At 36.3% G+C, this 27,814-nt stretch overlaps 2 protein-coding genes across 3 annotated transcripts in view; one reads left to right on the top strand and one right to left on the bottom strand.

Moving 5' to 3' along the window:
* Positions 1-479: 479 nt before the first annotated feature.
* LOC122020813 (MLO-like protein 1) lies at positions 480-4,198 on the top strand. Its single transcript, XM_042578844.1, has 14 exons — positions 480-608; positions 669-726; positions 810-1,033; positions 1,638-1,754; positions 1,848-1,899; positions 2,033-2,124; positions 2,402-2,476; positions 2,570-2,658; positions 2,761-2,810; positions 3,079-3,119; positions 3,249-3,458; positions 3,755-3,822; positions 3,889-3,949; positions 4,015-4,198. Exons 1-14 carry the CDS (start codon positions 480-482, stop codon positions 4,144-4,146), a joined length of 1,398 nt encoding a protein of 465 aa, XP_042434778.1. The 3' UTR covers positions 4,147-4,198.
* A 294-nt stretch (positions 4,199-4,492) lies between these two features.
* Positions 4,493-27,814, bottom strand: part of LOC122021322 (acetolactate synthase small subunit 2, chloroplastic-like) — a 32,572-nt gene continuing 9,250 nt past the window's right edge. Inside the window, exons 2-12 of one of the 2 annotated variants that reach the window (XM_042579440.1) lie at positions 25,279-25,492; positions 24,429-24,512; positions 9,918-9,986; positions 9,726-9,809; positions 9,473-9,625; positions 7,194-7,280; positions 6,521-6,625; positions 6,320-6,442; positions 6,089-6,241; positions 5,464-5,529; positions 4,493-4,897 (exon numbers count right to left, since the gene is read on the bottom strand). In XM_042579440.1, coding sequence (XP_042435374.1) covers positions 4,814-4,897; positions 5,464-5,529; positions 6,089-6,241; positions 6,320-6,442; positions 6,521-6,625; positions 7,194-7,280; positions 9,473-9,625; positions 9,726-9,809; positions 9,918-9,986; positions 24,429-24,512; positions 25,279-25,492 — 1,222 coding nt within the window. In that variant the 3' untranslated portion in view covers positions 4,493-4,813. The remainder of the gene's footprint in view (positions 4,898-5,463; positions 5,530-6,088; positions 6,242-6,319; positions 6,443-6,520; positions 6,626-7,193; positions 7,281-9,472; positions 9,626-9,725; positions 9,810-9,917; positions 9,987-24,428; positions 24,513-25,278; positions 25,493-27,814) is intronic. The other variant, XM_042579441.1, reaches the window with a different exon arrangement.

Below are 27,814 nucleotides of genomic sequence, written 5' to 3'. Positions count from 1 at the left end.
TTGGGGTGGACATAATACTTGATTCCACCCAACTCATTTGATACGTCTAGCTCAATTCAATTTCAAGGCAACGATCCATTCATGCACCCAACTAATTGAACTCATTGATAGGCTACTAGGCTAGGCACGACCAGTTGGAACTACATTAAATTATGTGGCTGACATGATCCGGTTTACACTCTAATTCACACGCCAATTATATTCAGACCAATTAACTTCTTGCAAAAAAAACTTTTGATCATCAAATGAACGTCAGTTTCATGATATCATCACATGCATTTTCGTATGCACGTCGCGCCACTCTGGTTTAATTTGGTTTCTCTTTACAGCAATTTTATTCCTAGTGGACTGGAGCTCCCATGGAAGTCCACCTTCCCCTCTCGACCAAGACTTTTCCACTCCTGCATCGCGTTCCAATTGATCATCTTCCTCTGCACTCTATATGCAGTCACCAAGAACACCTACGGGCCGGGGCAGCAATGGCAGGAGGTGGCGGCGAGTCGGCGCCAACGTTGGAGTACACTCCCACATGGATTGTTGCTCTAGTCTTCACTGTTATTGTCTTCATCTCCGTAGTCTTCGAGCGCCTGCTCCATCACCTCGGAAAGGTGCAACTTTTACTTTGCCCATTCTGCTCTGAGCATGCTGATAAAAATTTGATCTTGCAGGTCCTCAAGAAGAAGAACAAAATGCCTTTGTTCAACGCCCTCCAGAAAATCAAAGAAGGTCAGTTCTATTATCCTTCCCTTCCTCTAGATGTTTATACTCTTCTTTGACGTAGTTACGAGAGGGAAAGAGTATCTTCGCAGAGTTGATGCTGTTGGGGTTTATCTCTCTGCTGCTGGTGGTGTTCCAGGGGTTGATAGAACAAATATGCATCTCCGAGAGCCTCACGCACCATTTACGTCCATGCAAGAGGCATAATGCTGCAACTTCGACTGCCCCCTATTCCGTGACCTCCTCTGGTGGAATAGTCGGGGATGGTCGTCGCCTGTTGGCCGGTGGAGGAGATTCGACTCACTGTCAGAAGAAGGTGAAGATCTCTCTTAATTCCTGCAATATAATATAATTTTCTTGGAATTCGTAGAAATAGTTAGATAATATGATTGTTTAAGTTAAAATGAATTGATTTAAGTGGGGAAATTCTTATACCACTACTAGTTGGTCATATATCTAAATAATGTATGTACCACTCCTCTTGTTTTAGTTGTCGAGATCATTTGTGTTGCATATATAATTTATTACTTTAATTGCAGGTTTATTCTCCTTTAATTTTCATGAAACCCCAATCGCTTTATACCAATCACGAGATGGTGATGACTAACGCTGTCTTGCTTTGCAGAGTTGTTTTATGATCCTTATTCTAATCATAATCTGGAATCTTTCTTAGATACAATTCTGCTAATGTTGAATTTATTAAGGTAGAATGAAGTAAATATTTACCTTTCAGATGCTGTCAACAGTTGTTATTCCTGAGATGGTATAATCTGCTTGATACTAGTGCACAAATTCCTCTAGTCGTTCGATATAGCTTCTCCTATGTAGTTTCAATTGTCTAAAGAAACATTAATTCTATAGAATTTATTCCTTGAATGCAAGCCTGTACCTTTATTTCTTTCACCTCTTTTTCTATTCAGGGAAAAGTTCCATTACTATCAATTGAGGCAATCCATGAGCTACATCTTTTTATCTTTGTTTTGGCATTCAATCATGTAGTACTCAGTGCTATCACTGTTGTTCTAGGACTTGCAAAGGTAAAGAGTGATGTCCGTTTTAAATTTTGCTATGGTTCTTCTCAAATACTTATTTGTTATCTTTAAGAATTCAACTCCATTTTGATATTTTAGATGCGCACATGGAGAAACTGGGAGGATTTGGCTCAGAATTCTCAAGGGAGTGGTATGAGTGTAACACTGAGTCATAACTTCATGAGTTTGGGATTTCAGCTCCAAAAGGATTTTTTTTGTCTGTATATGTGAAAAGAAAGGGAACAAGATTTGCTGACCCAACATCACTTTTTGGTTTTGTGTAGCTCCCTTAAAGATCAATAATGTGCTGCAATTTGAATTTATTAGAAAGCGTTTCAAGGGCTTTGGAAGGGATTCATTCATATCAAGTTGGTTGGTATGTAAGATCTTTTTGATACTCAGAACTGGTCAGCAAGGAAAACAGTTAGGCCTCACTTTAAGAATATTGTTAAAGACTAAAAACAAGATTGAAAAATTTTTCAATTTCATTATTCATATAATTGACTACAATCCTTTGTACTTGTTTGAGAAACTCCGAATACACATGTTTTTGTTGAACTAGGAAAAAATTGAAGCATTATCTGCTTCTAGGAAGAAGGTTTTGTTGTCATGTACTAGGTCTCTAACTTCTGATATGAATGTGTTCATTTCAGCATTCTTTTTTTAAGCAATTCTATGGATCGATCACCAAGACAGATTATACTACTATGAGACTAGGATTTATCATGGTAAGAAAATGAACTATTAGGTGTATTTACAGGTTTAAACAGCTTCCTTTTCTTTACACATGTCTTCTTTTAATCTGAATCTATTTATCGCAGACTCACTGTAAGGGTAGTCCTAAATTCAACTTCTACAAATATATGATACGAGTCCTCGAATCTGATTTTAAGAAGGTGGTCGGTATAAGGTATTTGCCAATGGAACAAGCATACTTGCTTGTTTAAAAACTGAAGTTTAAAGATCACTTAATAATATTTGACCAAATCTACTTCCTCTCTTTGTTGTGCAGTTGGAACTTGTGGATTTTCGTCGTGATATTCTTAGCATTGAATATTGCTGGTAAGTTGAACTCGATCTAGATATTTCTTTTGGGTGTCATAGAAAGACCGTAGGCAGTGATCTCGCAGAGGAGAGAACCAGAGAAGGGAAGTAAAGGAGAATTTTATTAGTATAGAACTTGTTTAAAACAAAGACACTTATGTACTTGTGTGTTTTCACATAATTACTCAATTCTTTGTCAGTTGGATTAAACTGTTCTTCAGCAAGTTCATCTCTTATCTAGTCTCATGTACTTCGTTCCATCTTAGATTGCTTCTTTTTTGTGCAGGTTGGAATGCATATTTTTGGATATCATTTATACCTCTAATTGTAAGTATAACCACAAAAGATCCCCATGATACTTTTCGAGAGAAATTCTCATCAATGTTTGCATCTTCAGTTCATCGTTCATTAATTTGATTAATTGTTGAAATATAGATTTTGTTTGTCATGTTACAGCTTCTGCTTGCTGTTGGCACCAAATTAGAATATATCATTACTCAGTTGGCCCTTGAGGTTGCTGAGAAACATTCTGCAATAGAAGGTGACTTGGTGGTTACTCCTTCGAACCATCTCTTCTGGTTTCACAGACCGAAAATTGTCATCTCCTTGATTCATTTTATCCTTTTCCAAAATGCCTTCGAGATTTCAGTTTTCTTTTGGATATTGGTAAGCAATACGAGTCGATAATTATACATCAAGGCTTGAGGTTCAATTTGCTCCTACATATGCTTCAGTTTTGTAGAGATTCTTTAAAAATCAGACTATATAGTTTTATGCTCATTCTCATGCATAGAACTTCTTTCTTTCTGCAAGAAGTTCTCAACTCTTAATTCCTTGTGTTTGCGTCGATCCATGTCCCAAGTTTCTTCCAAGACATTTGATATTGCTACTCTAGCGAGCAAAAAACACTAGTATTGATCGATCGATTAGGATACTCATTAACGATTCTTTTGGTCATTCAGATAACATTGGGCTTCGATTCATGCATCATGGGGAAGATAGGCTTTATAATCCCCCGAATTGTGATCAGGTGGGTCCGAAACATGTTCAGTTCATAAAAACCACATCTTTTAATTCATCATCTGCTGCCTTCCAGTGTGTTGATCCAGCTCCTCTGCGGCTATAGCACTCTTCCCCTCTATGCCATTGTTACTCAGGTGAGCTTTGGCTTCATTTTTGCAAAATTTAGTCTTTCAATATCAAAATTTCTTTTGTAATTTAGATGGGGAACTCATTCAATAAGGTCATATTCAACGAAAATGTGCAAACAAGTCTTCTCCGCTGGGCTGAAGGGGTGAAGAAGAACGCTAAAGGTACGACAGTGAAAGGACACAAGAAGCCTGATGAACTATAGGAAGTAGAGGAAATGAGATTTCTGAAGTATAGGCTTTTCGCTACACTGTTAAACTGAGTAAACTACTTGAAATCAATTCCTATTGTTTGATAGACGAATCCATTCGAAACATTTACCTTTTATGTGTTGTGTATCTGGGATAAGTATATAAATGTGATTATAGTTTCAAGTGAAATATATATTAAATTTTAGTTAAATTGGTTTCTGATTCATCTTCAGTTTAAAAGAGGATTGGAGCCAATTAAGCAATGCTCTTCCGCGAAGATATTTCGCTAGAGAAAACTTAGAAATAACTAAAGAAAACACTCTACCTTCTTACTTATGCCTTTATACCCTTTGCCAAGGATGAATCTGAAGAAAATGCTCGATTAGTTTGACTCAAACACAAATCTTGATGAATTAGAAGAGTGAACACAAAAAAAAATAAATAAATAAATAAGAAAGGGGATACATTGAGCACGATAGATTCCTCACAAACAAAACTTAATTTTACCTCCAAATGCCAAAATTTCAGCCACTTTATCTTGATGATTTCCCTAAGAAAAAGGACTTAACATGCACATATGAGAGGCCGTTAACAGGCCAGAAATTCTTTCAGCAAGAACAGACGCCATTGATCATGCAAAATTTTGGTTGCTTTGGGTGACGTTGGTTTCATGAAAAAGAGCTATATGGGAAGAGAATAACCACGTAAATATTTAGAATTTACTCCGGATTCTCTAACTAGAGCAACTCGTCCAGTTCGAGCTACCTGAAAAGGATGCCAAAAGAAATATTAAGACACAACAGCAAAATAATAATAATAATTTCATTTGTGTTTCAACAGCAAGAATTGTTCCTACTTTAAATCAGTTCGAGAATACTCCACAGCTATGTCTGCATGACTACCCATTTGCCTAATTGGTTGGACCAACCCGATTGGCCTAGATGGTCTAACTCATTCAAATATATATTTCTTGAAGAATTAAATAGAGTAAAAATAGACATTCCTAAGAGTGGAATAGAAAAGAAATAAATATTCCTCAAAAGAAGCAACTAACAAGGATGATTTGGAATCAAAATTTTATGGAAATTATCTGAGTTTATTTTTGCAATCAAATAAAACAATACTTATAGGCATTTAGAATGCAAATTTTTTTTTCCTGTGAACCGAGCGTACTCAAAAAATTGCAGGCCCAAACAAATTGAATCCAGTCAATTAAAATTTACTGCTTTCAACTGCAAGGTTGTGAAATTTCTAGATGGAAATAGAAATATTGCATCAAAGTTTAATGCTACACTTTGAAGAAAGAAATAACTGAATGGCTGGAACCATACCTCACAGATTCCATATGGCTCCAGTAATCTTTGCACTGCCACCATCTTGTTAAAATCTCCACTGATCTACATTAAGTAACAAATGTTGGTGTCAAAAGAATTTGCAATATTTTTTTTCTTTTCTGCATTCCACAAAGTGCTTCCAAGTAACAATCTCTATCTATGTAGGCATTTCCAGGGTAAATTTTAAAGAAATATTTATATAGTTTTTTCTCACCAACTAAAATAGTTGTGCAGAAGGCAAGGTATTCGAATTGGCAGAGAAACAGAGTTATATCAATTCCTAACTACTGAGACCACGGACAGGAAGGACTAGAAGATGGAACTATAGAATTTGGATGAAAGTATTGTGTTATTTAGATTCCCCAAGAATCATTTTCCATAGTATACACTATACATATGACTTATGATAAAATTCAAAGTCATACTGTGCTTGGGTCACTGAAAATGCGAACAAGTATTCATTAGTTTGGTTTAGAAAATAGACATAGAATAACTGTCCTTATATTGATAGAAATAGTTTTCACAATGAAAAATAATTCTAGTTAAATATTTGTGAATCAGATAGCTCATATGATAACCAAATAATGCAGATTCAGACACCAACGAGCAGTATTGATGCTACCTGAAGTGTGATTGTATGATCAGAAACATCTACAGTTTTGGCTCTAAAAATCTCAGCAATGTCTAGGATATCTCTTCGCGCTGCAGTGTTCACAGCAACCTTTATAAGCATCAACTCTCTTTCAGCAAAAGGAATATGAGTGATGTCATGAACCTGAATGTTCTCCGTTTAAGAGACCAAAAAGAGGGTTAAGTCGTTAAGACTTATCAGCAATATTCAAATTTGTTTTACCTCATGAACATCAATAAGCTTGTAGATCTGTTGTAGTAGTTTGCCAATAGACTCATCAGTAGCAGGGACCACAGTAGTAATGCGAGAGGTACCTTCTTTTTCAGCTGAACCAACAGCAAGACTCTGTCAAGAGTAGTGATAAGCACATCACATTAACAACAGTACATAGAGGAGAAAATGAAACTCTTTGCTAAAAAGAACCTGAATATTGTAGCCCCTTCGAGAAAACACCCCTGTTACAATGTTTAGGACTCCAGGAACATCATTTACAAGGATGGATAGAGTATGTGAACGAAGCCCTCTTGACTGTAGTAATTTAATTCGGACATCTTAGTATGCTTCACATGGGTAGATATCAAATTTCAGATAAAAAATAATTAACAATGATGAATGCATGAACATAATAAACTCAAGAACTTCCAAATTTTAAATGCAATAAACCTGCCAGCAAAATCACACAATAAACCAAAAGGTTCTTATTTGTTACAAAGATAGATCAAATTTTACTCGAAATTTAAAATTCGGTTGTTTTTTACTTTAAAAAAAAAACAGCCTTACTGGAAACAGCCTCTTGCAAAGAGCAGGCTAAGGCTGCGTACAATGGATCCTTCCCCGGGATCCCGCATAGCGGGAGCTTCGTGTACCGGGCTGCCCTTTATATATATATATATATATATAACTGACTTTATCAGCTAACACCAATAGATAAACAAAAATAATAGAAATCAAACTTCTTGAAGATAACAGTGTTTTAAAAATGGAAATATGTTATTACTTCGGACACCAAACACATACATGCATCTCTAACATCTTGGTCCAAGGATGCACTAAACTTTCCAAAAGTTAATAATAAGGCAAGAGAGAGTGAACTTACATCTTCATCATCAAGGACACCCCAATGTGCATCTAGAATTTGAGTGACTTCACTACTATCAGAAGTATCCACTGGATAGACATCTCCCTTCAGGTAATTAAATGCTTTAGTTATTATCCCAAGTTCCACTTAAGCTGCCATACTAATTAACATTTAACATTTATGTATGTGCATTTGGAGGAACAACAGCATAGTATTTTAGTAGTTGAACTATCTTTTACTAATAAGAACAGAAAAGGGAAATTACCTGCATCACTGTAAGAAAGAAATGCAATTTGAATCTTATTCAAACATTCAATTATCTACACAAAGGGGAAGTTGCTTAATTTGTTTTTGCATCTTTAAGCCAAAATAGTATTTGACTATAAAAAAAAAAGGATTGTTTAGAGATTAATTTGTGGTTATCTGTTTGGGAATTCTTTTATTTTGTTTTTAGTATTCAGTAATCCAATTATGGGAATCCCTGATTCTCCATCATTATAGGAATTCCCTAATTGAAGGATATTTTTTTCTCCTAAAATTTGTATAGGCAATGTATGTGTAGCCATACAGTAGCCTTATGATATAAAAGAAATATATAGAAGTTTCTTGCTCAATTTCTTTATGGTATCAAAAGTCCTAGGATTATCGACTATGGGAAGCATTTCCTTCATTGTAGATGAAGCAGAAACTTCCATCAGTCCTCATTGTTGGATCTACTCCGGCCATCCTTTATCACCACTGACATCTGTTGAGGCATTCATCACCATTAAGATGTCAACCACCTCAAGTCCTAATAAAGTCATCATCTGCAGCACTGAAGGGGCACTAGCAACTCCATTATCTGGAGAATTACAACAGATCAATGCTGCCATATATTTAAAACGGCCAATCAATCAAGAACATCTTACAGGAAAAAGGCAAAGTCCCCTCACATAATAAGAACCAAGACCAAAGAAGGAAACCCTAATTCATATCATGAGATGAACAAGATTCACTGATTATGGCAGTGACTCTAGAATTCTATGTCATGGGAAATCAGTGACACGTGCAGGTTTCTACCAACCACAAGAGAAGATTAGGAATCAATTCAACAAAGCTGTTCCAAAGTAAAAGATGATACTCAATCTATGGGTTGTGGATCCAAACAATGTCAACCTCACAAAGTAGGTTAATCTGCTAAAGTGGTTGTGGCTGGAGATGAACCAATACCAGGTGATACCAAAAAATAGTATAGAGCCCATCCGTGTTAAAGGAATTTAGTGAAAAGTAATAAACCTATGATTCTGCGGCAGGACTAAATGTTACATTTGGTCCCATGAGAATTATTGTACAAGGATGATTTGTTATAGTTCGGTCTCCAATCCTCATATCCAAGCAACACCACTCCAATAAAGAAAATTTGATCTCACTTTATCACCATAGGCTGGACTTTCCCTCCTTTAAAACTCATGAAATCATGTTCCTCTTTTGTTTAAAGAAATAGAGAATAAATCTTGTGTTTGTGATGTATGTGAGGTCGCAAACACAACCATGCATCTTTCCCATTACCAATTAAAAAAATCTGTTCCCTTTGAATTGATTCAGAGTGAAATATGAAGATCATCCACAATTCCTAATGTTTCTAAACCTAGAGTATAAATATCTATGCCACATACACCTAATCATTTATGTTCATAACCAAAACTCAAGAGGAACTGGATCTAAGAGCTCCCAAAACCATCAGTGGGATATTCTTCAACACAAGGGGTGCAAATGTTATCATCAACCAACAAAAAATTCCTCATCTCTGTTAATGTATCGTTTGTTGGATGATATTATACTTCACAGAAATTTATCTTCAAATAGAGAACAACAATGGAAGATAAGCATTTTCTTCTTGAGCTACCCACCACAATCAAACCACATCAATCGTATCTTGAATCTAAACCTAGACTTGAATCCCAACCTGGTCCAGAGTTGGATTTAGAACCAGAATTGAAGCAGTCTTTATCCTCCAATTAGGGAATTCCTAAACTAGGCTAAAAAGGAAAACCACTTGTGAACACTAAAATATGTTGAATGCAGATATTATACCTGTAGACCTGTCATCTTCGGTAATTATCTACTTCATAAAGTAGATTTAAAATCAACCATAAGGTACTCACAAAAAAAAGCTTTTCTATTCAGCATCACCCATAGGAATGTCCGTAACACAAGTTTCCATATAAATTTCTTTATGAAACAGTTGATCATATATCATGAAACATAAGATTATTTAAATCATTCAGTGCTGAGAATGATATGAAAATATCACTCACTCCTGATGATTGTTCCAGATTTCCTTGCATTGGTGTATTAGTAGACTGAATAAGTGTAGTTATATGGTTAATGCTCTCAAGATCTGGGTAAGAAGCAGCAGAGAATCTCCAGAAAGGGGCAGTGTCTCCCATTTTCTCCCTTTTCAAAGCAATCTACAGAAAAGCAAACTTCAAAATCTAGAACTAAGGGATTTATCTCTCAGAAGGAACAAAAGAGTTAATTGTCCAAATTAAATAAATCTATGGCTGTAACCTTGCCAGTCCGAGCAATTTCTTTGATTCCGAACTTGGTTAAGCTCCTCTGCACTGCAACGATTTTCCCAGGATCTCCAGTTACCTATATTCATGAGTGTTTAGTAATTAAGACTAATACACTAACGAAATGATACAGAAGCGTCTTAAATGATGCTACAGTTTATGTACAAGTTGTTCAAAAGGTGATGACCTCAATTGTGATGGAGCTTTCAGAAATATCAACTACTTTTGCTCTAAAAACATCAACCAAACCCAGAACCTGCATATTTATAAAAAACAAATGCACAAAAGGGAATAATTTATACTGTGGCAGTATTAAGTCCAAAATTGATGCCAAGTAAATCAAAATCAGACATCCAATAATCATGAACCCTAATTTGGTAGTAGAGACCTCAGAAGGACTTTGAAGTTCGGCAGATATCAAATTTACAGAATGTTTCTATTGTTTCATGTTTTATGGACTATAGTTTCAGAAAACTAGGAAACAATATATATATAGTGATCTAATTAATAGAATATTACTAGTGCATTATAGCCATCATAGAATATTACCAGTAATAACTATGATGATTAATGGCAAATAGAAAATTTTCCTTTACAAAGGGAGATAAAAGAATTAAATGTGAAATATCATAATATGCTTGGGAACTTTGTCACTAAATCACCATTAAGAGAAGAATTGAGTGAAACAAATAAAGATAAATTTTATCGAACTTAATATCTCCATTTAAAAGTAGTTTTCTGTAAAAAAAAAAAAAAAGGTTCATTGGTCTACTGATTCCCATTTTATCTAGTTTTCTATTAAAAGGGTAGCCCGGTGCACAAAGCTCCCGCCATGTGGGGTCCCGGGAAAGGATCCATTGTACGCAGTCTTACCCTGTTTTTTGCAAGAGGCTGTTTCCAGGATTCGAACCCGTGACCTTTTTGGTCACATGGCAACAACTTTACCGTTGCGCCAAGGCTCCCCTTCTATTATTTTTGAATTTTAAATTTGAAGTATCAAATTGAACTTGTAGCTTCCAATATAATTTCAAAAATAAAAGACAAAAACAAAGCTAGAGTTAGGATGAGTTAGTTGGAAGAAAATTTGATTAGCGACTGAACTTGTTAAAATATTAAAGGTGAGGATACCCCTCATGAGCAACACCTCGCCCACTCATGAAGGAGCATTGTGAGTAAGCAAGTGTCACATGTGAAGGGGGCATCACCTTGCCCGTTTGAGCGTTGAAGGTAGGTGTCGCCCACCCTTCCATGACACATGAGGAGTTGTCGGGATAAAATACATGTGTTTTATACAAAAACATGCAGTAGAAGCAAGACGATTTTTAAGAAGGTTTTCACGCATCCCAAATAAACAAGATCACACGTGTGCAAGACATAAACATAGATCAAAAGGTTATTTAGAAGTAATACCTTTTGACGATATTTACATGAAAAGAAATCACCTAGCAAACTTCACAAGACTTGCCTCTATTATTAGTATCCACATCGAGATATCTTCAAGACAACTTCGTAAGCCACAAGTCGCGTTTTTGTTTGGTACTAGCCGAATGAAGGAGATAGCACAATCGAAGAGAGAGGCTGGTGGCACCAAGAGATCTTCCCTTTGTGGACAATCCGAGAGAGGGAAGAAAACAAGGGGCGGTGGCACTAGGGTTGACTGGCCAAGGGTTGGGCGGCATTCAGAAAAAAAAAAACTCTCTTTTTTTTTTTATTTCATGGAGAGGTATTTTATACCTCTTCATTATAGCTTGAGCAACAAGCCCATACCACATGTGTAGGTCCGACTCGCCTGCAAGAGGTGTGGCCAAAAATCCAAGCCTATATCGCATGAGTAGGCCCGACTGGCCTACAACAGGCGTGACCACAACCTCTTTCGGCATGACAAATACTTTCCATATTTGCCCTTTGCCTGGTCCAACAAGACTTAATCTCTCTCTTTAAGAATCATATTCTCTAAATTGTTTTTATGTCTTCAAGAAATACTCGTAGTGTGTGTAGCCAATAGGTTCCCGGTTATGTTGGTTATTCATAATTAATCATTAATTATGAATAGATTATGAGTGGCACCTAGTAGACCCCAAGTGATTGGAAAATCACAATTGACTTCAGAATATATTCTAAACCCTTCAACAGCTACAATTATCAATGCTTCTATTCCTTTCACACATTTTATACTCACTTAGTTTAGGATATGGTCTATGTGTCAGTCCCCACTAGGCTAACTATGTCACACCTAGCCCAAGTTGTAGTTCCTTGTCCTGTAAATTCAAATTACTCAAAAAGAAAAACACGTCCAAAAAGACCATCTTCTTAACATGTTTACTTTGGCCAAAGACTTATGAGTAATATTCCTGACAAGAGATCATAGGCACGGTTCAAAATTTCGTTCCATGCTGAGCGGAAAGGGTGAAACATACCATTCAACCTGCGCACCAAAACCGGCACCAGACTAGCGACGATTTCATCACATCATCCCATGCGTCACGCAACAAGAGGAATCACGCGCGCTCATCGTCACGTGATCGAAGGAATCACAACAGCGTGGACAACGTGTCGCAATTCCATCGCGACCGAAGGAATCAATTCCTTCAGCAGCGAAGGCATCCAACGAGCGATCAACGACAAAGGCATCTAACGACCATCTGGATAGGTATGATTTCAATTCGAGCAAAACGCAAGTGGAGGCACCCCGGAAGCGTACCGGAGACGTCGCGGGACGCCTCTGGCACCACTAGAGGCGTTGGGAACCAAGGCATCCGGAAGGGGCCTCCAACAGTCCAACCATGCTTCGCTGATGTCCCAAGGCATCCCGGACACCTCGTAGGCGGCGCCGGAGTCACAAGAATCCTCCGACGCTACCGGAAGAGTCATGGGACGCCTCCGACACAACTAGACGGTCCCGGGCGCCTCGCATGCACTGCCGGAGGAGTTGCAGGACACCTTTGGTGACACCGGAGGAATCGTACGACACCTCCAACGGCACCAAAGGAGTCCTGTGACTTCTCTGATAGCACCAGAGGTGTCCTGTGACTCTCCGACGTCGCCAGACAAGCGTACCGTTAAGATCGCGAAGACATTACTGTTAAAAATTAAATATTTCGATGTAATTAATTCAAACATTTCCTAACTTAAGTGTGATATCTCGAAGAGACTTTTATAAAAGCTAATTAAATTATCCCAATACTATAAATATATTTAAAATTTAAAAATATAGTAAATTTTATTAATTAATATTTTGAAAATTAATTTTATTGATTTAAATTTTATTTAAAAATTATAAAAAAATCTAAAAAATTCTAACAAATCAGATTAATTTTCTGATTTTTTTTATTATCTTATTTTTTTACTGTTTTACTATATAATTAATATTCTGATATTTTTTATTATTTTAAATATATATTATTTAAAATAAAATTTAATTTAAATAAATAAATAGTTAATTTATATAATTATTATACATAACGTAGCGTTTTTTAATTAATTTTATATACTTATTATAGATAATATTTTTTTTTCTTGGAATCAATTTAAAATTTAGATTCATGAATATTAAGATATTTAGCTTTTTACTTTTAGAATTCTTGCTTCCATATGAAACATATATTTTTATCTTAGAATATCTATCCGCCTAGGAAATATTATATGTTCTTTATTTAAGAAATTTTGATAAAGGTCTATCAAGTTTATGATTTCTAATAAAACACTTATAATCTTATGCATCTTTGATCATTCTAAATTGAGATAGTTGAATTATTATTATTAGAAGATTGTTTCAAGTTTATAAAAATGTGTTTAGAAGATTGCTGACAGAAAGTTGCTCTTTATATATTTAATTTGTAAATTTATAATGATAAAGACATTTTTGACATTATAAAATGATGATCATTATCTGGAAATATATATTATTCTTAATTTTTTACAATGCATAAGTAATAGTACCAAAACAACAATCTTATAATCCAGCTTGGATACACGCACGTCGATTAGAAAATCGATTTCATTAGCAATGTTTGCATTGTGATATGATTGGACGTGGCGGTAGGGTCACATGCCTAAAATAACATCTTGCTAGTAAATATCCGAATGTTTTTAATTGTCCAAAAGTTTCTCAAGAAGTTCATTATGCAATGAAAGAGGAACTTGATGATAAAAAAACATTAAAGTATAAACAACAACGACAACGTGAACTTGTTGATAAGCCAAAGCTCTAAAGAACCAATCTATGATGAATTTGAAGGTCACGGGGAAGTTTTAAATGACGAAGATTTGTTAGCAGCTTTCAATGCCTCTTGAACTCATATGAATATGAGCAAAATATGCAACATAGAAGTGGCTCAACTGGTGCCCGTGGAAGTGGCTCAACTGCAGCAACATTGGGAAGGAGTGCGAGTGCTTGTATTCCTTCAACATAAGGTGGTATTGGTCATTGTTTTCCTTCTATGAGATGAAGACGTGCAATTGATATTGCTGATATTGATCCATTGCATTCCCGGACCAAACTAGCAAACATACTAGGATTGATGATGCATATACAAACGAGAAGAAAAAATCAATCGGTCAAAGTATTGCTAAATTTTTTCATTTTAATTATATTCCCCCTAATGCAGCAAACAACACATATTACCGTAGCATGGTATCCAACATCCAAAAATCTGATACTGGTATTCAACCTCTGACTGCATATGAAATTGTCAATCCATATTTAGATGAACAAGTAGAGGAGATCAAGACTTGGATCCTATGATGTAAGAATCAATGAAGCTTATATAGGATTGATGCGTAATGGCTGGACAGGACCTACATGGATGAGCATTATCGACTTTCTACTATATTACAATAAAAAGGTGATATTTCATAAATCTATTGAAGAAACTACAAACTATCATGATTCACCCTATATATATCGTTTAATGGATAATGTAGTTCAAGAGATAGGTGAAAAACATATAGTGCAGGTGATTTACAGATAATAGTGCCAACTTTAAAAGGACTGGAGAGTTATTGGAGCAAAAGTATCAAATATTATTTTGGACACTATGTGCAACACACTATATCGATTTGATGATGGCAAGTATCGATAAGCTCGATACAGTGAAGAAGGTAGTGAAAAAAGATCAATCTTTAACCAAATTTCTCTATAATCATATTAAGTTCATGGATTAATGAAGAAATTTATTGATGGAGAGATTCTACAACCAGGAACGACTAGGTTTGTCACTCACTTTTTCCTATTGAAATCGTTGAATCGAAAAAAAGTCGGATTGAAGGTCATGTTCTCTTTTAAAGATTGGGAAGTCTCTCGATATTCTAACACGATTGAAGATAAAGAGATGCAAAAAATTATTACATCGGTTAGATTTTGGGATTATATCGCAAATATTTTTATAGCAGTATAACCATTATACGTTGTTCTATATAAAATCGATATGGACAAGAAGTCACAAATGGACAGTGTTTACTACCTAATTCATGAAGCAAACGAGAAAATTAAGAGACATCTACAATCACCCACCAAGTATCAACATTACATTAATATAATCACTACTAGATGGAATGATCAAATGGGAAAATATATTCATTTAGTTGGTACGTATTTTTTAATGATAAAGAATTTTTAATATTGTTATTAATAATTATATATGTTTAATTATTGTAGGTTATTATCTGAATCCGGCATATCAATACCGTTATAATCTTGGCACAAACAATGATTTATTAGTGGCCCTCCGACATGTAATATCAAGACTACATACAACTAGAGAATCAATTGCTGAGACCATTAATGAAAAGTCTATTATTTCGAGAGGCATATGGATCTTTTAGTGTTCCTATTGCAGTGTCATGCAGATATAAAATGGATGTAGGAAAATACAGTAAAAATTATTCCTAATTATTGTCAACAAATATAAATACTATTTTAATTTTGTTCTTATTCATCTTGTGGTGGTTACAATATGGAGGATCAGCTCCAAATTTGAAAAAGATTGCTGTACGAATTCTCTACAATATCTTCAAGTGGTTGTAAAAGAAATTGGTCAACTTTCTCCCTCATTCATACAAAAGTACGAAATCGTCTTTCTTATCGTCGCTTGGAGAAGATGGTCTACATTCATTATAATATGTATCTTCAACTAAGAGCAATAACAGAAGAGAATGAAGAACAAGAGTATGGTAATGTAACCCCATTTAATATTGGATTTGTCCAAACTGAGAATAATCTAATGATGGATTGGTGAAGCGATGTTGAGACTGAGAATCCATTATTTGATGAAGCAGGAGACCCACTACGACCATCTCAATTTCTTACTCAACAGATTGAAAATACAAGCTAAAGGAGATATCTGCGAGGAAGAAGATGATGAAGCTTTTGATCAAGATTTTCGATTTTCTGGATCTCGGTCTAGACATTCTCAAACATCCTAACTCCAAACCCAACCAATGCCCATAGATAAAGGAAAAAAGTAAAGGCAAAACTCATGCAATTTTTACTAAAAAGAAAGAAAAAGTCAAACTTCCTGCTTTTACAGGAAGGAATCAATTGAGAATTAGAAAAAATCCACTTGATGCAATTGATGAGCAAGAACATGATGACACTGATGAAACATCATCGCCTTCTGACACTGTCATCCGACAAGAAGTTCGAAATGAGGATAGTGACGTTGATAGCAGTGCAAGTATTCATGGAAGTAATGACAGTGCTGATCCATCTGGTGGTAAAAATTATGTTCCCTCTACTCTAATACCGAAGCCATGGACATGTGAGACAGAATACGCACATGCAACTCAAGATTATGATCATAGAACTAGAAGTAGCAGTATTTAATATCAACGTCGATACAAGAGTGGCAAACAAAAGAAAACTCATAATTATCAAGATATGCGGGAGAGTTTAGCTGAGATTGATTCTGGCTGAAGTCTATCATACTCGCAACCATCTTATTATAACTCTAATGCATCATATGGCAATCCATCATACCAGAACTCGAGGACATATGCTTATCCTTAACCCATGCTTGTACCTGTACCCATTCTGATTTAAGTGGGGCCAGTTCAAATTCAACTTCTAGTGATGAATCGAGACGCGTTGATGGACATGTGGAGAAATCAATATCAATATTGCATGCCATGAGATGATTATATAATTTGGGCGATGGAGACGTATGGAATTGACCTAAGTAGAATGTTGCAAGAATCAATGTTTCCATGTAAAATACGATGCCCAAATAATAACAAAATAATAAGGTTATCTGACAAATAATCTTATTGGATTTTTCAAGAATTTTTTAGGAATTTTTCAGAATTTAAACGGAGTCCATATGACTCGTTTCGAGGGGATGAATCGGTGGGGCTAGGGGAATGCCTATTTGAAATACCCATTTAGTTGGGAGTTGATTAATTAAATTAATGTATAAGTATTAAAACTTAGGTTTAAAAATCCTAACCTAAGTTTCCCCATGCTCATTCCGTCGCTGTTTCCCTTTTCCCTTCGCTCAAGCCCCGTGACATCACCGCCTGAGCATTTTCGCCTTGTCGATGGCCCAGTGCCACTGCCATAGCCGCCATGAGGGTTGTGCCGTCGAACCCCTCTCCCGATCTCCCTTCTTTCCCGTGCCCCTCGCGATTTCCCCTCACCTGACCGTCGACGTCGCCTCCTCTCCATCGCGACATTGCATTCCGCCTCACCCGACGCCGCAACTCTCTATCCCCTCTTCTCTGTGTCGTCGTCGACCACCACAGCCGACATCCGTGAGAATCGACCGAAGAACGTCGATGCCCTACACTTCCAACTGCCTCGCTTGATCACGTCACCGACTTCGGGAGAAGGAGAATCAACAAGGGTATTAGGGCAATTCCGTTCCCTTGCTTGTGGAATCGGAAAGAGCAGCAGTTCTTGCATCAGAAAGGTACACTACCTCTTCTTCATACCAGGGAGGTTCATCACCTTCTCTACTAGGGTACTAGATGACCGGAGGAGAGCCGAGCCACTGCCGGCAGGACAATCCTCTCCCACCTCCGGCCACACGAGTGCAAGAAATGTTGTTTCAGCGCCGCCGAAACAGTTCAACCTCGTCGTTACTTCCTTGCACTCGCAGGTTGCCTCGATCGCTACTGGTTCCGAGTGGAGAACTCCTTTATCTACGTTGTTGCAACGGAAGCCTTTCACCAGGTGGCTGTGGAGTAAAATTAGGATAAGTTGTGATGGTTATGAAGTGATTAAGATTATGTTAATTGATTTGAAATGTGTGCAGTGCTGGATCAACTATTGTAGCTCCAGCTTTGGTTCCGGCAGCAAGCACATCTTCGGCTGTGGATCACCGACTGATCTTCCGGATTTGGGTGAGTTTGGTTTGATTCATGATGGCTAGTAGTTAGATCAAGGGATTAAATAATTAGATATGAGTGATCATTTGAATGAGTATGAAATTGGGTGAGTTTTGGAGATATACATGTATAAACTTAATTTAATTGGGTGGTGGAATGGTTAGGGTTAATTAGAGAGATTAAACCTAATCTAAGGAGGATGGTGGATTAATTAGAGTTAAGCTGACTTAACTCTAGTTAGGTGGTTAATCGAGGATCGTATTCGATTTATAATTACCCTTAATAGATTAGGAGATTTGATTTAGCTATTTAATTTATATGAAATTAGCTAAATCTGTATATCATGGATTTGCAGGACTTTGAGTCGAGACGAGCGTCTCGGCATGGGATGGTTTGACTCGATCTACGTATAAAGGCGGGTACTTCTTGCTTTATCTCTTTAGTATATATCGATCTTAGTGCATGAGCTATCTTTGGATAGAAATTGTTTTAACCTTGACTCTACTCTTATTTTTCTTGCGTTTGATACTTCCACTCAACCTTTGAGCTACTCGTTTCTTTATCTATACAGTCTCTCGTTGCTATCCATGATATTTAGCAGATACCAGACACTAGATACTAGATACTAGATATATAGATATCAGATACCATGTTTACTTGCTTTGACTGCTATTTATTCATGTTTCTTATTGAGCATGCTGGCTTCATGTAACATACCTGTTTCTGTTTATATATATATGATGACTGCTGTATTTTACGCATCATGTCATTGCATGTATGCCGACGACCAGATCTCCCTTGTGGTTGAAAGGGTCGTTGGTCAAGGCCGCACGCTCAGCCACTCATGGGTAGTGGTAGCTGGAGCATGTCGCTTGTCCTATCGTGCCGCACTCGGTCACTCATGGGTAGTGGCGGCTGGAGTTGCGAGCAGCAGGGACCCTATTGCTACGTAGCTAGATAGCTACTATGCAAACTGTCCACTTGATCACTCGAGAGTAGTGGCGGCAGGAGTGTCGTACAGTTGTCATTGATCCGGCCTCTCGACCATACAGGGGTCGTGGTGCAGAGAGGTGGGCGGGGTGACCATCCGTGCATACCTTGTTGTTATTATACTTATGCTGTTGTTGCTTACTTATGCTATTGTTGCATACTTATTCTGCTGTTGATTATTTATATTGTTGTTGCTTACTTATCCAGTGGCATGAGTATATCCATATGTTAGATATGCTTACTTATGTTGAGTTATATACCTGTGGTATGTGTTTAGACACTGGCTTACTTATTGTTAATAAGTATATATCTCACATGTTATCCATGTAGTTATGAGCAATATTGTAGCAGGTCTTTGCTACACCTGACCTCCTATTACTAGCCTAGGATATGGTTTCAGGTATGGACATTTATCTTGATATTACGGTAGTATCTGCTATTTTCCCTATGAGGCTGTATACCTTTGTATCTCTAGTTCTTTACTATACTCATGCACTATCTGTCTATTACCCGCTGAGTCTTTATACTCACCACCCCGTAAACTGGTTATTTCACCAGGTAGCAGGTAAAGGATTTATGGAGTCGCCTGGACCATGTCACACCGAGCTTCCCGTACCGTTAGTGCTTCTATACGCTTTATTTTGGTTTTGTACTTATTCGTGTATTTGTATCTTTTATATGGAGTTTGACTTTGCAGTATCTTGTATTTGGTTTGATGTGGTGGTTGTCGTGTCAAGCCGAGCCGGCTCGCAGTTAGTTGTGTTGTGGTTTTGTGATCGTTATTTGTAATTTCCGCTGTGGTTTTACTTTCAGCCGTGTGGGCTATTTCATATATATATAACTGCGTGGTTATGTTTATTCTTATTCCAGCCGAGTGGGTTGATTATATAACTGCGTGGTTGTGTATATATTCCAGCCGTATGTGGTTGATGTATTTTGTATGTATATATGCCTCAGATTGTCACCGGTACAGGGGAGATGCTGCCGGATTTTTGTCTGGCAGGAACTCCACTAGGGGCGTGACATTCCATCTAATTCACATTACTCCTTTTGGTATTAATAAGATAATATCTTATGATACATCAATTTTAATTCAAGTTATTGATAGATTAATTTTCTTTAAAGAAAACTATATTTAATTATTTTTTCTAACTATATTAAGTTGTCCAATAATTAAAAATTTATATAAAATCAATATACAACTTATTTTTAAATTATACACAATAAATATATTTATCTAATAATTATTATATATAAATAAAAAAATATCGAAATCATATCGGCATGGCACGATACGATACCGAAATCGTATCGTTCCGGTCTGGACCGAAACCTTAGCACGGGACTGAAATCGATTTTCTAATCAACATGTAGATCTCCAAGCTAGATCATGCGATTGTTGTTTTCGTGTCATCACATATGCATTATAAAAAATTAAAAATAATACACATTTCCAAATAATGATCATCATTTTATAATATCAAAAATATTTTTATCATTGTAAGTTTACAAATTAAGTATATAAAGAGCAACTTCCTACAAGCAATCTTCTATAACACATTTTCATAAGGTAAACTTGCAACAATCTTCTAATAATAATAATTCAACTATCTCAATTTAGAATGATCAGAGGTACGCAAGATTATAAGTATTTTATTAGGAATCATATACTTGACAGACCTTTATCAAAATTTCTTAAATAAAGGACATAATATTTCCTAGGCAAAACAGTAGAGACATTCTAAGATAAAAATATATGTTTCATATGTTCAGGAAGCAAAAATTCTAAAAGTAAAAAACTAAGGGGGCGTTTGGTACGCGCGTTTTTCATTTTCATTTTCTGAAAAACGCGCATTTTCTGGAAAACGCGCGTTTTCTGAAAAATGGTGTTTGGTTTGCGTTTTTCGCGCGCGTTTTCTAAAAAATTGGTTATCGTTTTCTAGAAAAACAGAGAATGACAAAAAGTCGTTTTCTGTTTTCTAGAAAACGCGCATTTTCCAGAAAATGAAAATGAAAACGGTGCAAACCAAACGCACCCTAAATATCTTAATATTCACGGATCTAAATTTTAAATTGATTCTAAGACAAAAAAAAAATTATCTATAATAAACATATAAATTAATTAAAAAATACTACGTTATGTATAATAATTATATAAATTAACTATTTATTTAATTATTTAAATTAATTATTATTTTAAATAATATATATTTAAAATGATTTAAAAAATCAGAATATTAATTAAATAGTAAAATTGTAAAAAAAACTGTAAAATAATTTTAAAAAATATCAGAATATTAATCTGATTTATTAGAATCTTTTAAAACTTTTTTTAGATTTTTTTTTTAGAATTTTTAAATAAAATTTAAATCAGTAAAATTAATTTTCAGAATATTAATTAATAAAAATTATTAACTTTTTTAAATGTTAAATATATTTATATTTTATTAGGATAATTTAATTAGCTTTTATAAAAGATATCACACTTAAGTTAGGAAATGTTTGAATTAATTAAATCAAAATATTTAATTTTTAACATTAATGTTTTCACGATCTTCACGGTACGCTCTTCCGGCGGCACCGGAGAGTCACGAGATGCCTCCAACGCCACCGGAGGAACTGCAGGACTTACGTCGAGGCGTCCGGGATGCCTCGGGACATCAGCGAAGTGTGGTTGGACAGTTGGAGGCACCTCCGGGACGCCTTGGTCCCCAATGCTTCCGATGTGTCGGAGGCGTCCCACGACACCTCCGGTATGCTTCCGGGGTGCCTCCACTTGCATTTTGCTCGAATTGAAATCATAGATGTCCGGATGGTTGCTGGATGCCTTCGGCCCTAATCGCCTTTGCTGCTAATCACTCGCTGGATGTCTTCGCCACTAATAGCCCGTTGGATGCCTTCGTCGCTGCCCCTCCCCTACATTATATAACCTCTTTTTTTATTAATTGACTGAAGGGATCGATTAATCGACAAAAGGAATCGATTCCTTCGATCGCGATGGAATAGAGACACGTTGTCCGCAACATAGTTTGCAAAATCGCGATCCGGATCGTAGGATCGTACGATTCTACGATCCGGAAACCCAAAATCGATCCAGGATCGTGCAGAATCGAGTTTTGCAATAGGATCGCAGCAGGATCAGTAGGATCGGAACAAAATCGATAGGATCGGAGTAGGATAGATGGAAGCTTTAAGAGGTCATAACTTTTGACTCGGATTGAATCACGGGGCCTATAATATATCAAATCAAAGCTCGTTCAAAGATCTTTAATAAATTTCAAAGTTTATCCTTAACCACCCTATTTCAAACCCAAAAAATATCATTTAAATCCTTTTCAGATGTCTAGAAGATTTTATCTTTTTTTTATTATCTTTCTTTCATCTTATTAGGGTTTTAAATTATTTAAACATATGTTTAACTATTTTTGAGTTAGTTTTTTATCAATAATATTCTGTCATTTCTTTTCCCCAAAATAATGAGTTTTTGGATGTCTATTATCTAGTATTGTGTGGCATCAACCAGTCTTTAGAAGATTATTTCCGACATTCATATTTGAATCAAAGAATTCAATAGCTTCTGTTATACACGTTAGGTGCTTTGTTGGCCTGTAAATTGAATTATCTTATAAACCAAGGAAATATTTGTGACATTGAATATGTTATTATTATTGTATTAATAGAAATTTTATATTTTTTCATTTTATGATATGAAAATATAAATATTATTACTATAAGAGAATGATAGTTGAATTACAAGTTAATTTAAATTTGTACATGTAGTAATGTAATTTAAGGTGTTGAGTGTAAATGATTGCATATATATACAAAACTAGTTATTTATTTATATGTAAATGAGTTTTTTAGGTATTTTTTCTAATTATTAATCATGTATGATAAGATTTTGAGGGTTTATGGTAGGATCATACGATTCTACGATCCGATCCTGACCGATCTGATCCTGACCCTAAATCGATTCTGCGTAGGATCGCGATTCTACAAACTATGGTCCAGACTATCGTGATTCCTTCTGTCATGCGACAACAAGCGCGCGCGATTCCTTCAGCGCACAATTCCTTCTGTCGTGTGACACACGCAATGACGCGATGAAATTGTCGCTAGTCTAGTGTTGGTTTCAGTGCGCAGACGGAACGGTAAGTTTCGCCCATTCTGCCCAGCACGAAACGAAATTTTGAACCGTGCACTTAAGTCACCCCTACTGTCCCTTCTCACCAATCTAAAGTCGCTATTGTAGTCCCCTATCGTCCCTCCACTATCCTAGCCACCTTTATCCACTAGTGACCATATGATTGTGACATACATTATTAATTTTACTTATATAAGTTATAATTTATTCAACTTTTGAAGGTATAATGTTAGAATAAACAATAAGAAAAGACTTTTTTCTAATCTTCTATAACCTGAAGCATGTTTTGTTTTCAAATTCAACAACATTGGCTTGAGAGACTTTCATTATTGAGAATGTAATTTTGTTTAAAATGAATGTATATTTTTTATTAGTAATAATTGTATTCATTAGCATCTGATAATAATTTTGACTATTAAACATTATTGTATTTTGTTTGATAAAGCCTAAATAAAAATGAATTTTTACATTTAGTTTCAATTTGACTTAATCTATTCCACATAACTACAATTATTAGAGTTCTAATTAGGATGGAAACCTGATAGAAAAACTTGGTTAGCATGTCAAACTCATACAGCATCTATTCTCTTCAATTTAGGCCTAAAATGGAAAAAATATGTGAAGCTGTGTGAAATCAGGTGAAGCTGTGTGAAATCAGTAATGAAGAAACTATGAGAAAACAGCAGTGGGAAACCCTGATAATGCATCTGGAAACATGTAAGGGAATAAGGATTTCTTAGTTAAAGCCTTGGGTAAATTAGTAACAAAAGTTCAGTAGAGCGGCATGAAAGAACACAAAATTAAGTGATAAATCATTAGTAGTCTTTAATTATATAGCAATATTATGACAAAAAATCATGTAAAACATACTTGTTTAATTCCATCTATAATATGAGATGGTGAGTGCAAGAGAGGAGGATGGAAAAAGTAGATAGAAAACATAGCTTCAAATAAGATATTATATCTTGAATATATTAGGTTAAAACATCCAAAATATATTACTATTAAAAAAAATAGCTCAACAATGGGTAGCAGCTTTTGTATTTCAGCCTTCCAATGCAGTTTTTACTATAAGTGAAAATTTTGAACAGAATTTTGGAGAAGATAATAACTAACGCACTTCTGAAATAATATGTTTTTCAGTTATAACAAACTCAATCTTCATTAAATAGTTGACAGGATTATTTGAAACCAAAAATTGCAAATACAAAAAAAAAAAAAATGAGCTTGACAAAGATGTACCTCTTGGCGCTTAAGAGGGTCAACACTGAGTTTTATAAGCATCAATTCCCTTTCAATTTGCGGCTCTCTTGACAAATTTTCCACCTAGCAGGTGGTAGTCACAAGAGAGTCATAAAGTTGACAAGCATTGACAATGGAATATTTGTTGAGTAGCTTATAGTGGGAAAAAAAGAAGATCATGACAGCTACTGATAAAAATGTTATGGAAGAAATGTTAACCAGTATCAACGCATGATTTTTTTTACAGCAATAACTTATACGGAATACCTCAAGCACATGATTAACTAACCAGCTATCACCTAGCCAGTAAAAGATCATTCATAATTAATATGGAACTATATAAAGCAAGAGAATTTTACAGATCGATCCACATGTTGATAGATATTATATATGTAATTTGTAATCTCCAGAGGAAAAAATGTAGATGATGACAGAATTAGTTTGTTGAACTCAAGTGTTTAGATAAGAACATAAATAAGAAGCCTAAGCTACTGATAGAAATGTATGGAAGAAATATTAACTAGTACTGATACACGAATTTTCTTTACAGTAAACACGTATATGGAATACCTTGTGTACATGATTGACCAAGCAACCATCTATTGCCTGTTCATTCATAATTAGTATGGAACTATATAAAGCAAGAGAATATTGACCAAAGATTGATCCACATGAGATTTAGTTCTCTCAATTTGCCTCTGAATGAATACTGATTTGGATAGATATTGTAAATGTAATTTGTAATCTCCATTTAGCAAAACAGCCTAATTTTAAGACCTAAAAAATAAAAATAAAACAAATGAGCAAATGCAGGTATTATAAATAACAAATTAGATAAGGAAAACAATACCTTTATAACATTTGCAAGCTTATGAAGCTGCTCTACAACCTGTTGCAAGACTTTCTCAGTGCCAGAGACCACAATGGTGAACAAAGCCTTATCTTTATTCAAGCCAACTGCAAGTGATTCAATATTGTATCCTCTTCTAGCAAAGACACCAGCTATACGATTTATCATTCCACTTTCATCCCCAACAAATACTGAGACCGTATGGCGTCTCACCCTATATTTGTAAATAAATCATAAACAAAATAGATAGAAAAAACATTCATTTAAAAGTAGTACGTAAAAAATTAACATGACATTCTGAACAATATAGAATATTTCATGTCACAGTTGTTGGTATTGAAGATCCCAACTAAGTGCATATTCTTTATTTCCCTTTAGTCTCACATCCTCAAGTGAAAAAGACATTAAAAGGTTTATAAGCAACCCCTTGTGTGTCACTCTTGCACACGATACATGAGATGTAAGCATGAACATGGCGTGTGCACGCACCATCCCACCAAACCAAGCTAGACGAGGAGCGTGTGCAACCAAGTAGTTGGTTACAAGTGCAACAAGGATTTATTTTTGCAAAACAATTTCCAATGATTTTAATTTGGAAAGGTCTTTTTCTTTGAAAGAGTCTTTCTCAACACTGCAATGGGATAAACAACTATTTAAGCTACTTAGCAACTGGAACCAGCTTTCTTTTTCAAGTCTTAAGTGTTGTCTTAGTCTGTTGTATGCCTTGAATCTGATCTTTTTAACTTGAACCCTACCTCTAGCAAGAGGAAAACAAGAGCTTATACAGCCAAACACAGGAAGCAGTATCTGCAACAGAAAGCAGCCTAGGAGAAAAAAGAAGAAAGCAAGGACTAATCACTTTCTTAATCAGCATCCCTGTCCTGAACTGACTAAAGGAATTGGATCAAAAGCACAGGCACCAGACCAGGTTATAGAAGTTCATTGTCCCGTTTGAGTCATCTAGAGCTTTGGAATTATTTTTTTTTTTCCACTGAACTGTTTTTATTGATGGCTGTAATATGAAATTTGAAGTCATTTGGTGTTTATGAAAGGATTTTAGGTATCCATTGTCATTTTATATCTAAATTCTGCTGATACGGCGTGTTGTGAGTGGATCCAAAGGTAATGTGGGGTTAGTCAAGGTGATATGGCCGGTAAAGTCAAGGTGAGATGGCAGTCAGCATTAGGGTGTACATAGTCAAACGGACCGCTTTACATGGGGCTCAGCTCCCCGCTCCTCATGGACACGGCTCCCAGCATAAACCTGATTGGTCCCAAAGTCGGTAGGACTTATGGGACACAGTTCCTCACTTCTCAAAAGTTGGGCTTCCAACCTAAACCCGAGCGGCCCCAAAACCGGTCGGACTTACGGGACTCAGTTCCTCACTTCTCAAAAGCAGGGCTTCCAACCTAAACCCGAGTAGCCCCAAAGCCGGTTGGACTTACGGGCTCCCAACCAAACCTGAGTGATTCCAGAGCCGGCCAGACTTTAGGGTTTAGTTCCCCACTTCAAAGAGGCAGGGCTTCCAACTTAAACTCGAGCGGCCCCAGAGTCGATCGGACTGACGGGCTCAATTTCCCACTTCTCAGAAGCAGGACTCCCAGTCTAAACCCCAGTCGCCCCAGAGTCGGTCGAACTTACAGACTCTGTTTCCCACTTCTCAGAAGCAAGGTTCCCAAAATAAACCCAAGCGGCCCTAGAGTCAGTCAGACCTTGGGGTTCATAGCAAGGCTCTTAGCATAAACCCGAGCGCCCCAGAGCCAGTCTGACCCACGGGACTCAACTCCCCACCTCTCAGAGGCATGGCTCCCAGTATAAATCTGAGCGGTCCCAAAGTCGGTCGGACTCCTTCTAGGAGACAGCATTGTCAAAGAATCGTAATTACCTAAACAATGGCTACTCATCAAAGAATATTCCATTATCTAATAGACACACGCAACGGAACCTTCTTCTACGGCTACTCACCATAGAATATTCCATTACTTTGACAAATGGAACCTTCCTCTGCCTAGAGGAAGGCTACCTTACATCTTTCATTATCCAACATATGCTGACACTAGACATTCTCTGACGTCTCATTATTGCGGAGGTTATGAGAGATGGTATAAAAAGGGGCCCTCACCATTAGCCAAATACGCATAAGCATCCGCACTTTCGCGTACGCAAGCATCCCTGCTACTGTTCATCTTCTTATTCTCCATTTTCACCCGACTACTGTTCTAACTTGAGCGTCAGAGTGCTTGCGTCAAGAACCCCTCCCTGGCCCAGTGACTAATGTTTTCTTCTCCCAGTTCTTGGTTTTGCCACGCAGGTTCATCCGCTTCATCAGGGTCTTTGTCTTCTCACGGTCAACATCGGAGCCACCTAACCAGCGCACCATCTTCTTCGCTTTCAAACAAGATCATCTGCTAACAACCAAAAAAAATCCTAGCTTTCCCCTTAAAGCTTTCACGATAGGAAGCTTGTATTCATCTGTTTTGGAGTGCACTTGCACAAAGTGAATTGGTTATCAAATTTTGGAGGAGATTTTCTAAA

This window comes from Zingiber officinale, chromosome 9A (genome assembly GCF_018446385.1).
Source record: "Zingiber officinale cultivar Zhangliang chromosome 9A, Zo_v1.1, whole genome shotgun sequence".
Lineage (NCBI taxonomy): Eukaryota > Viridiplantae > Streptophyta > Magnoliopsida > Zingiberales > Zingiberaceae > Zingiber > Zingiber officinale.
This window is presented reverse-complemented; position numbering and strand designations above follow the sequence as displayed.

What these genes read in the sequence shown, in the direction of transcription:
- LOC122020813 (XM_042578844.1), top strand. Translation starts at nt 480, where the DNA reads ATGGCAGGAGGTGGCGGCGAGTCGGCGCCAACGTTGGAGTACACTCCC. An exon ending in TGCTCCATCACCTCGGAAAG is followed by an intron (nt 609 to 668) that starts GTGCAACTTTTA and finishes TTGATCTTGCAG; the next exon opens with GTCCTCAAGAAGAAGAACAA. An exon ending in TCAGAATTCTCAAGGGAGTG is followed by an intron (nt 1,900 to 2,032) that starts GTATGAGTGTAA and finishes GGTTTTGTGTAG; the next exon opens with CTCCCTTAAAGATCAATAAT.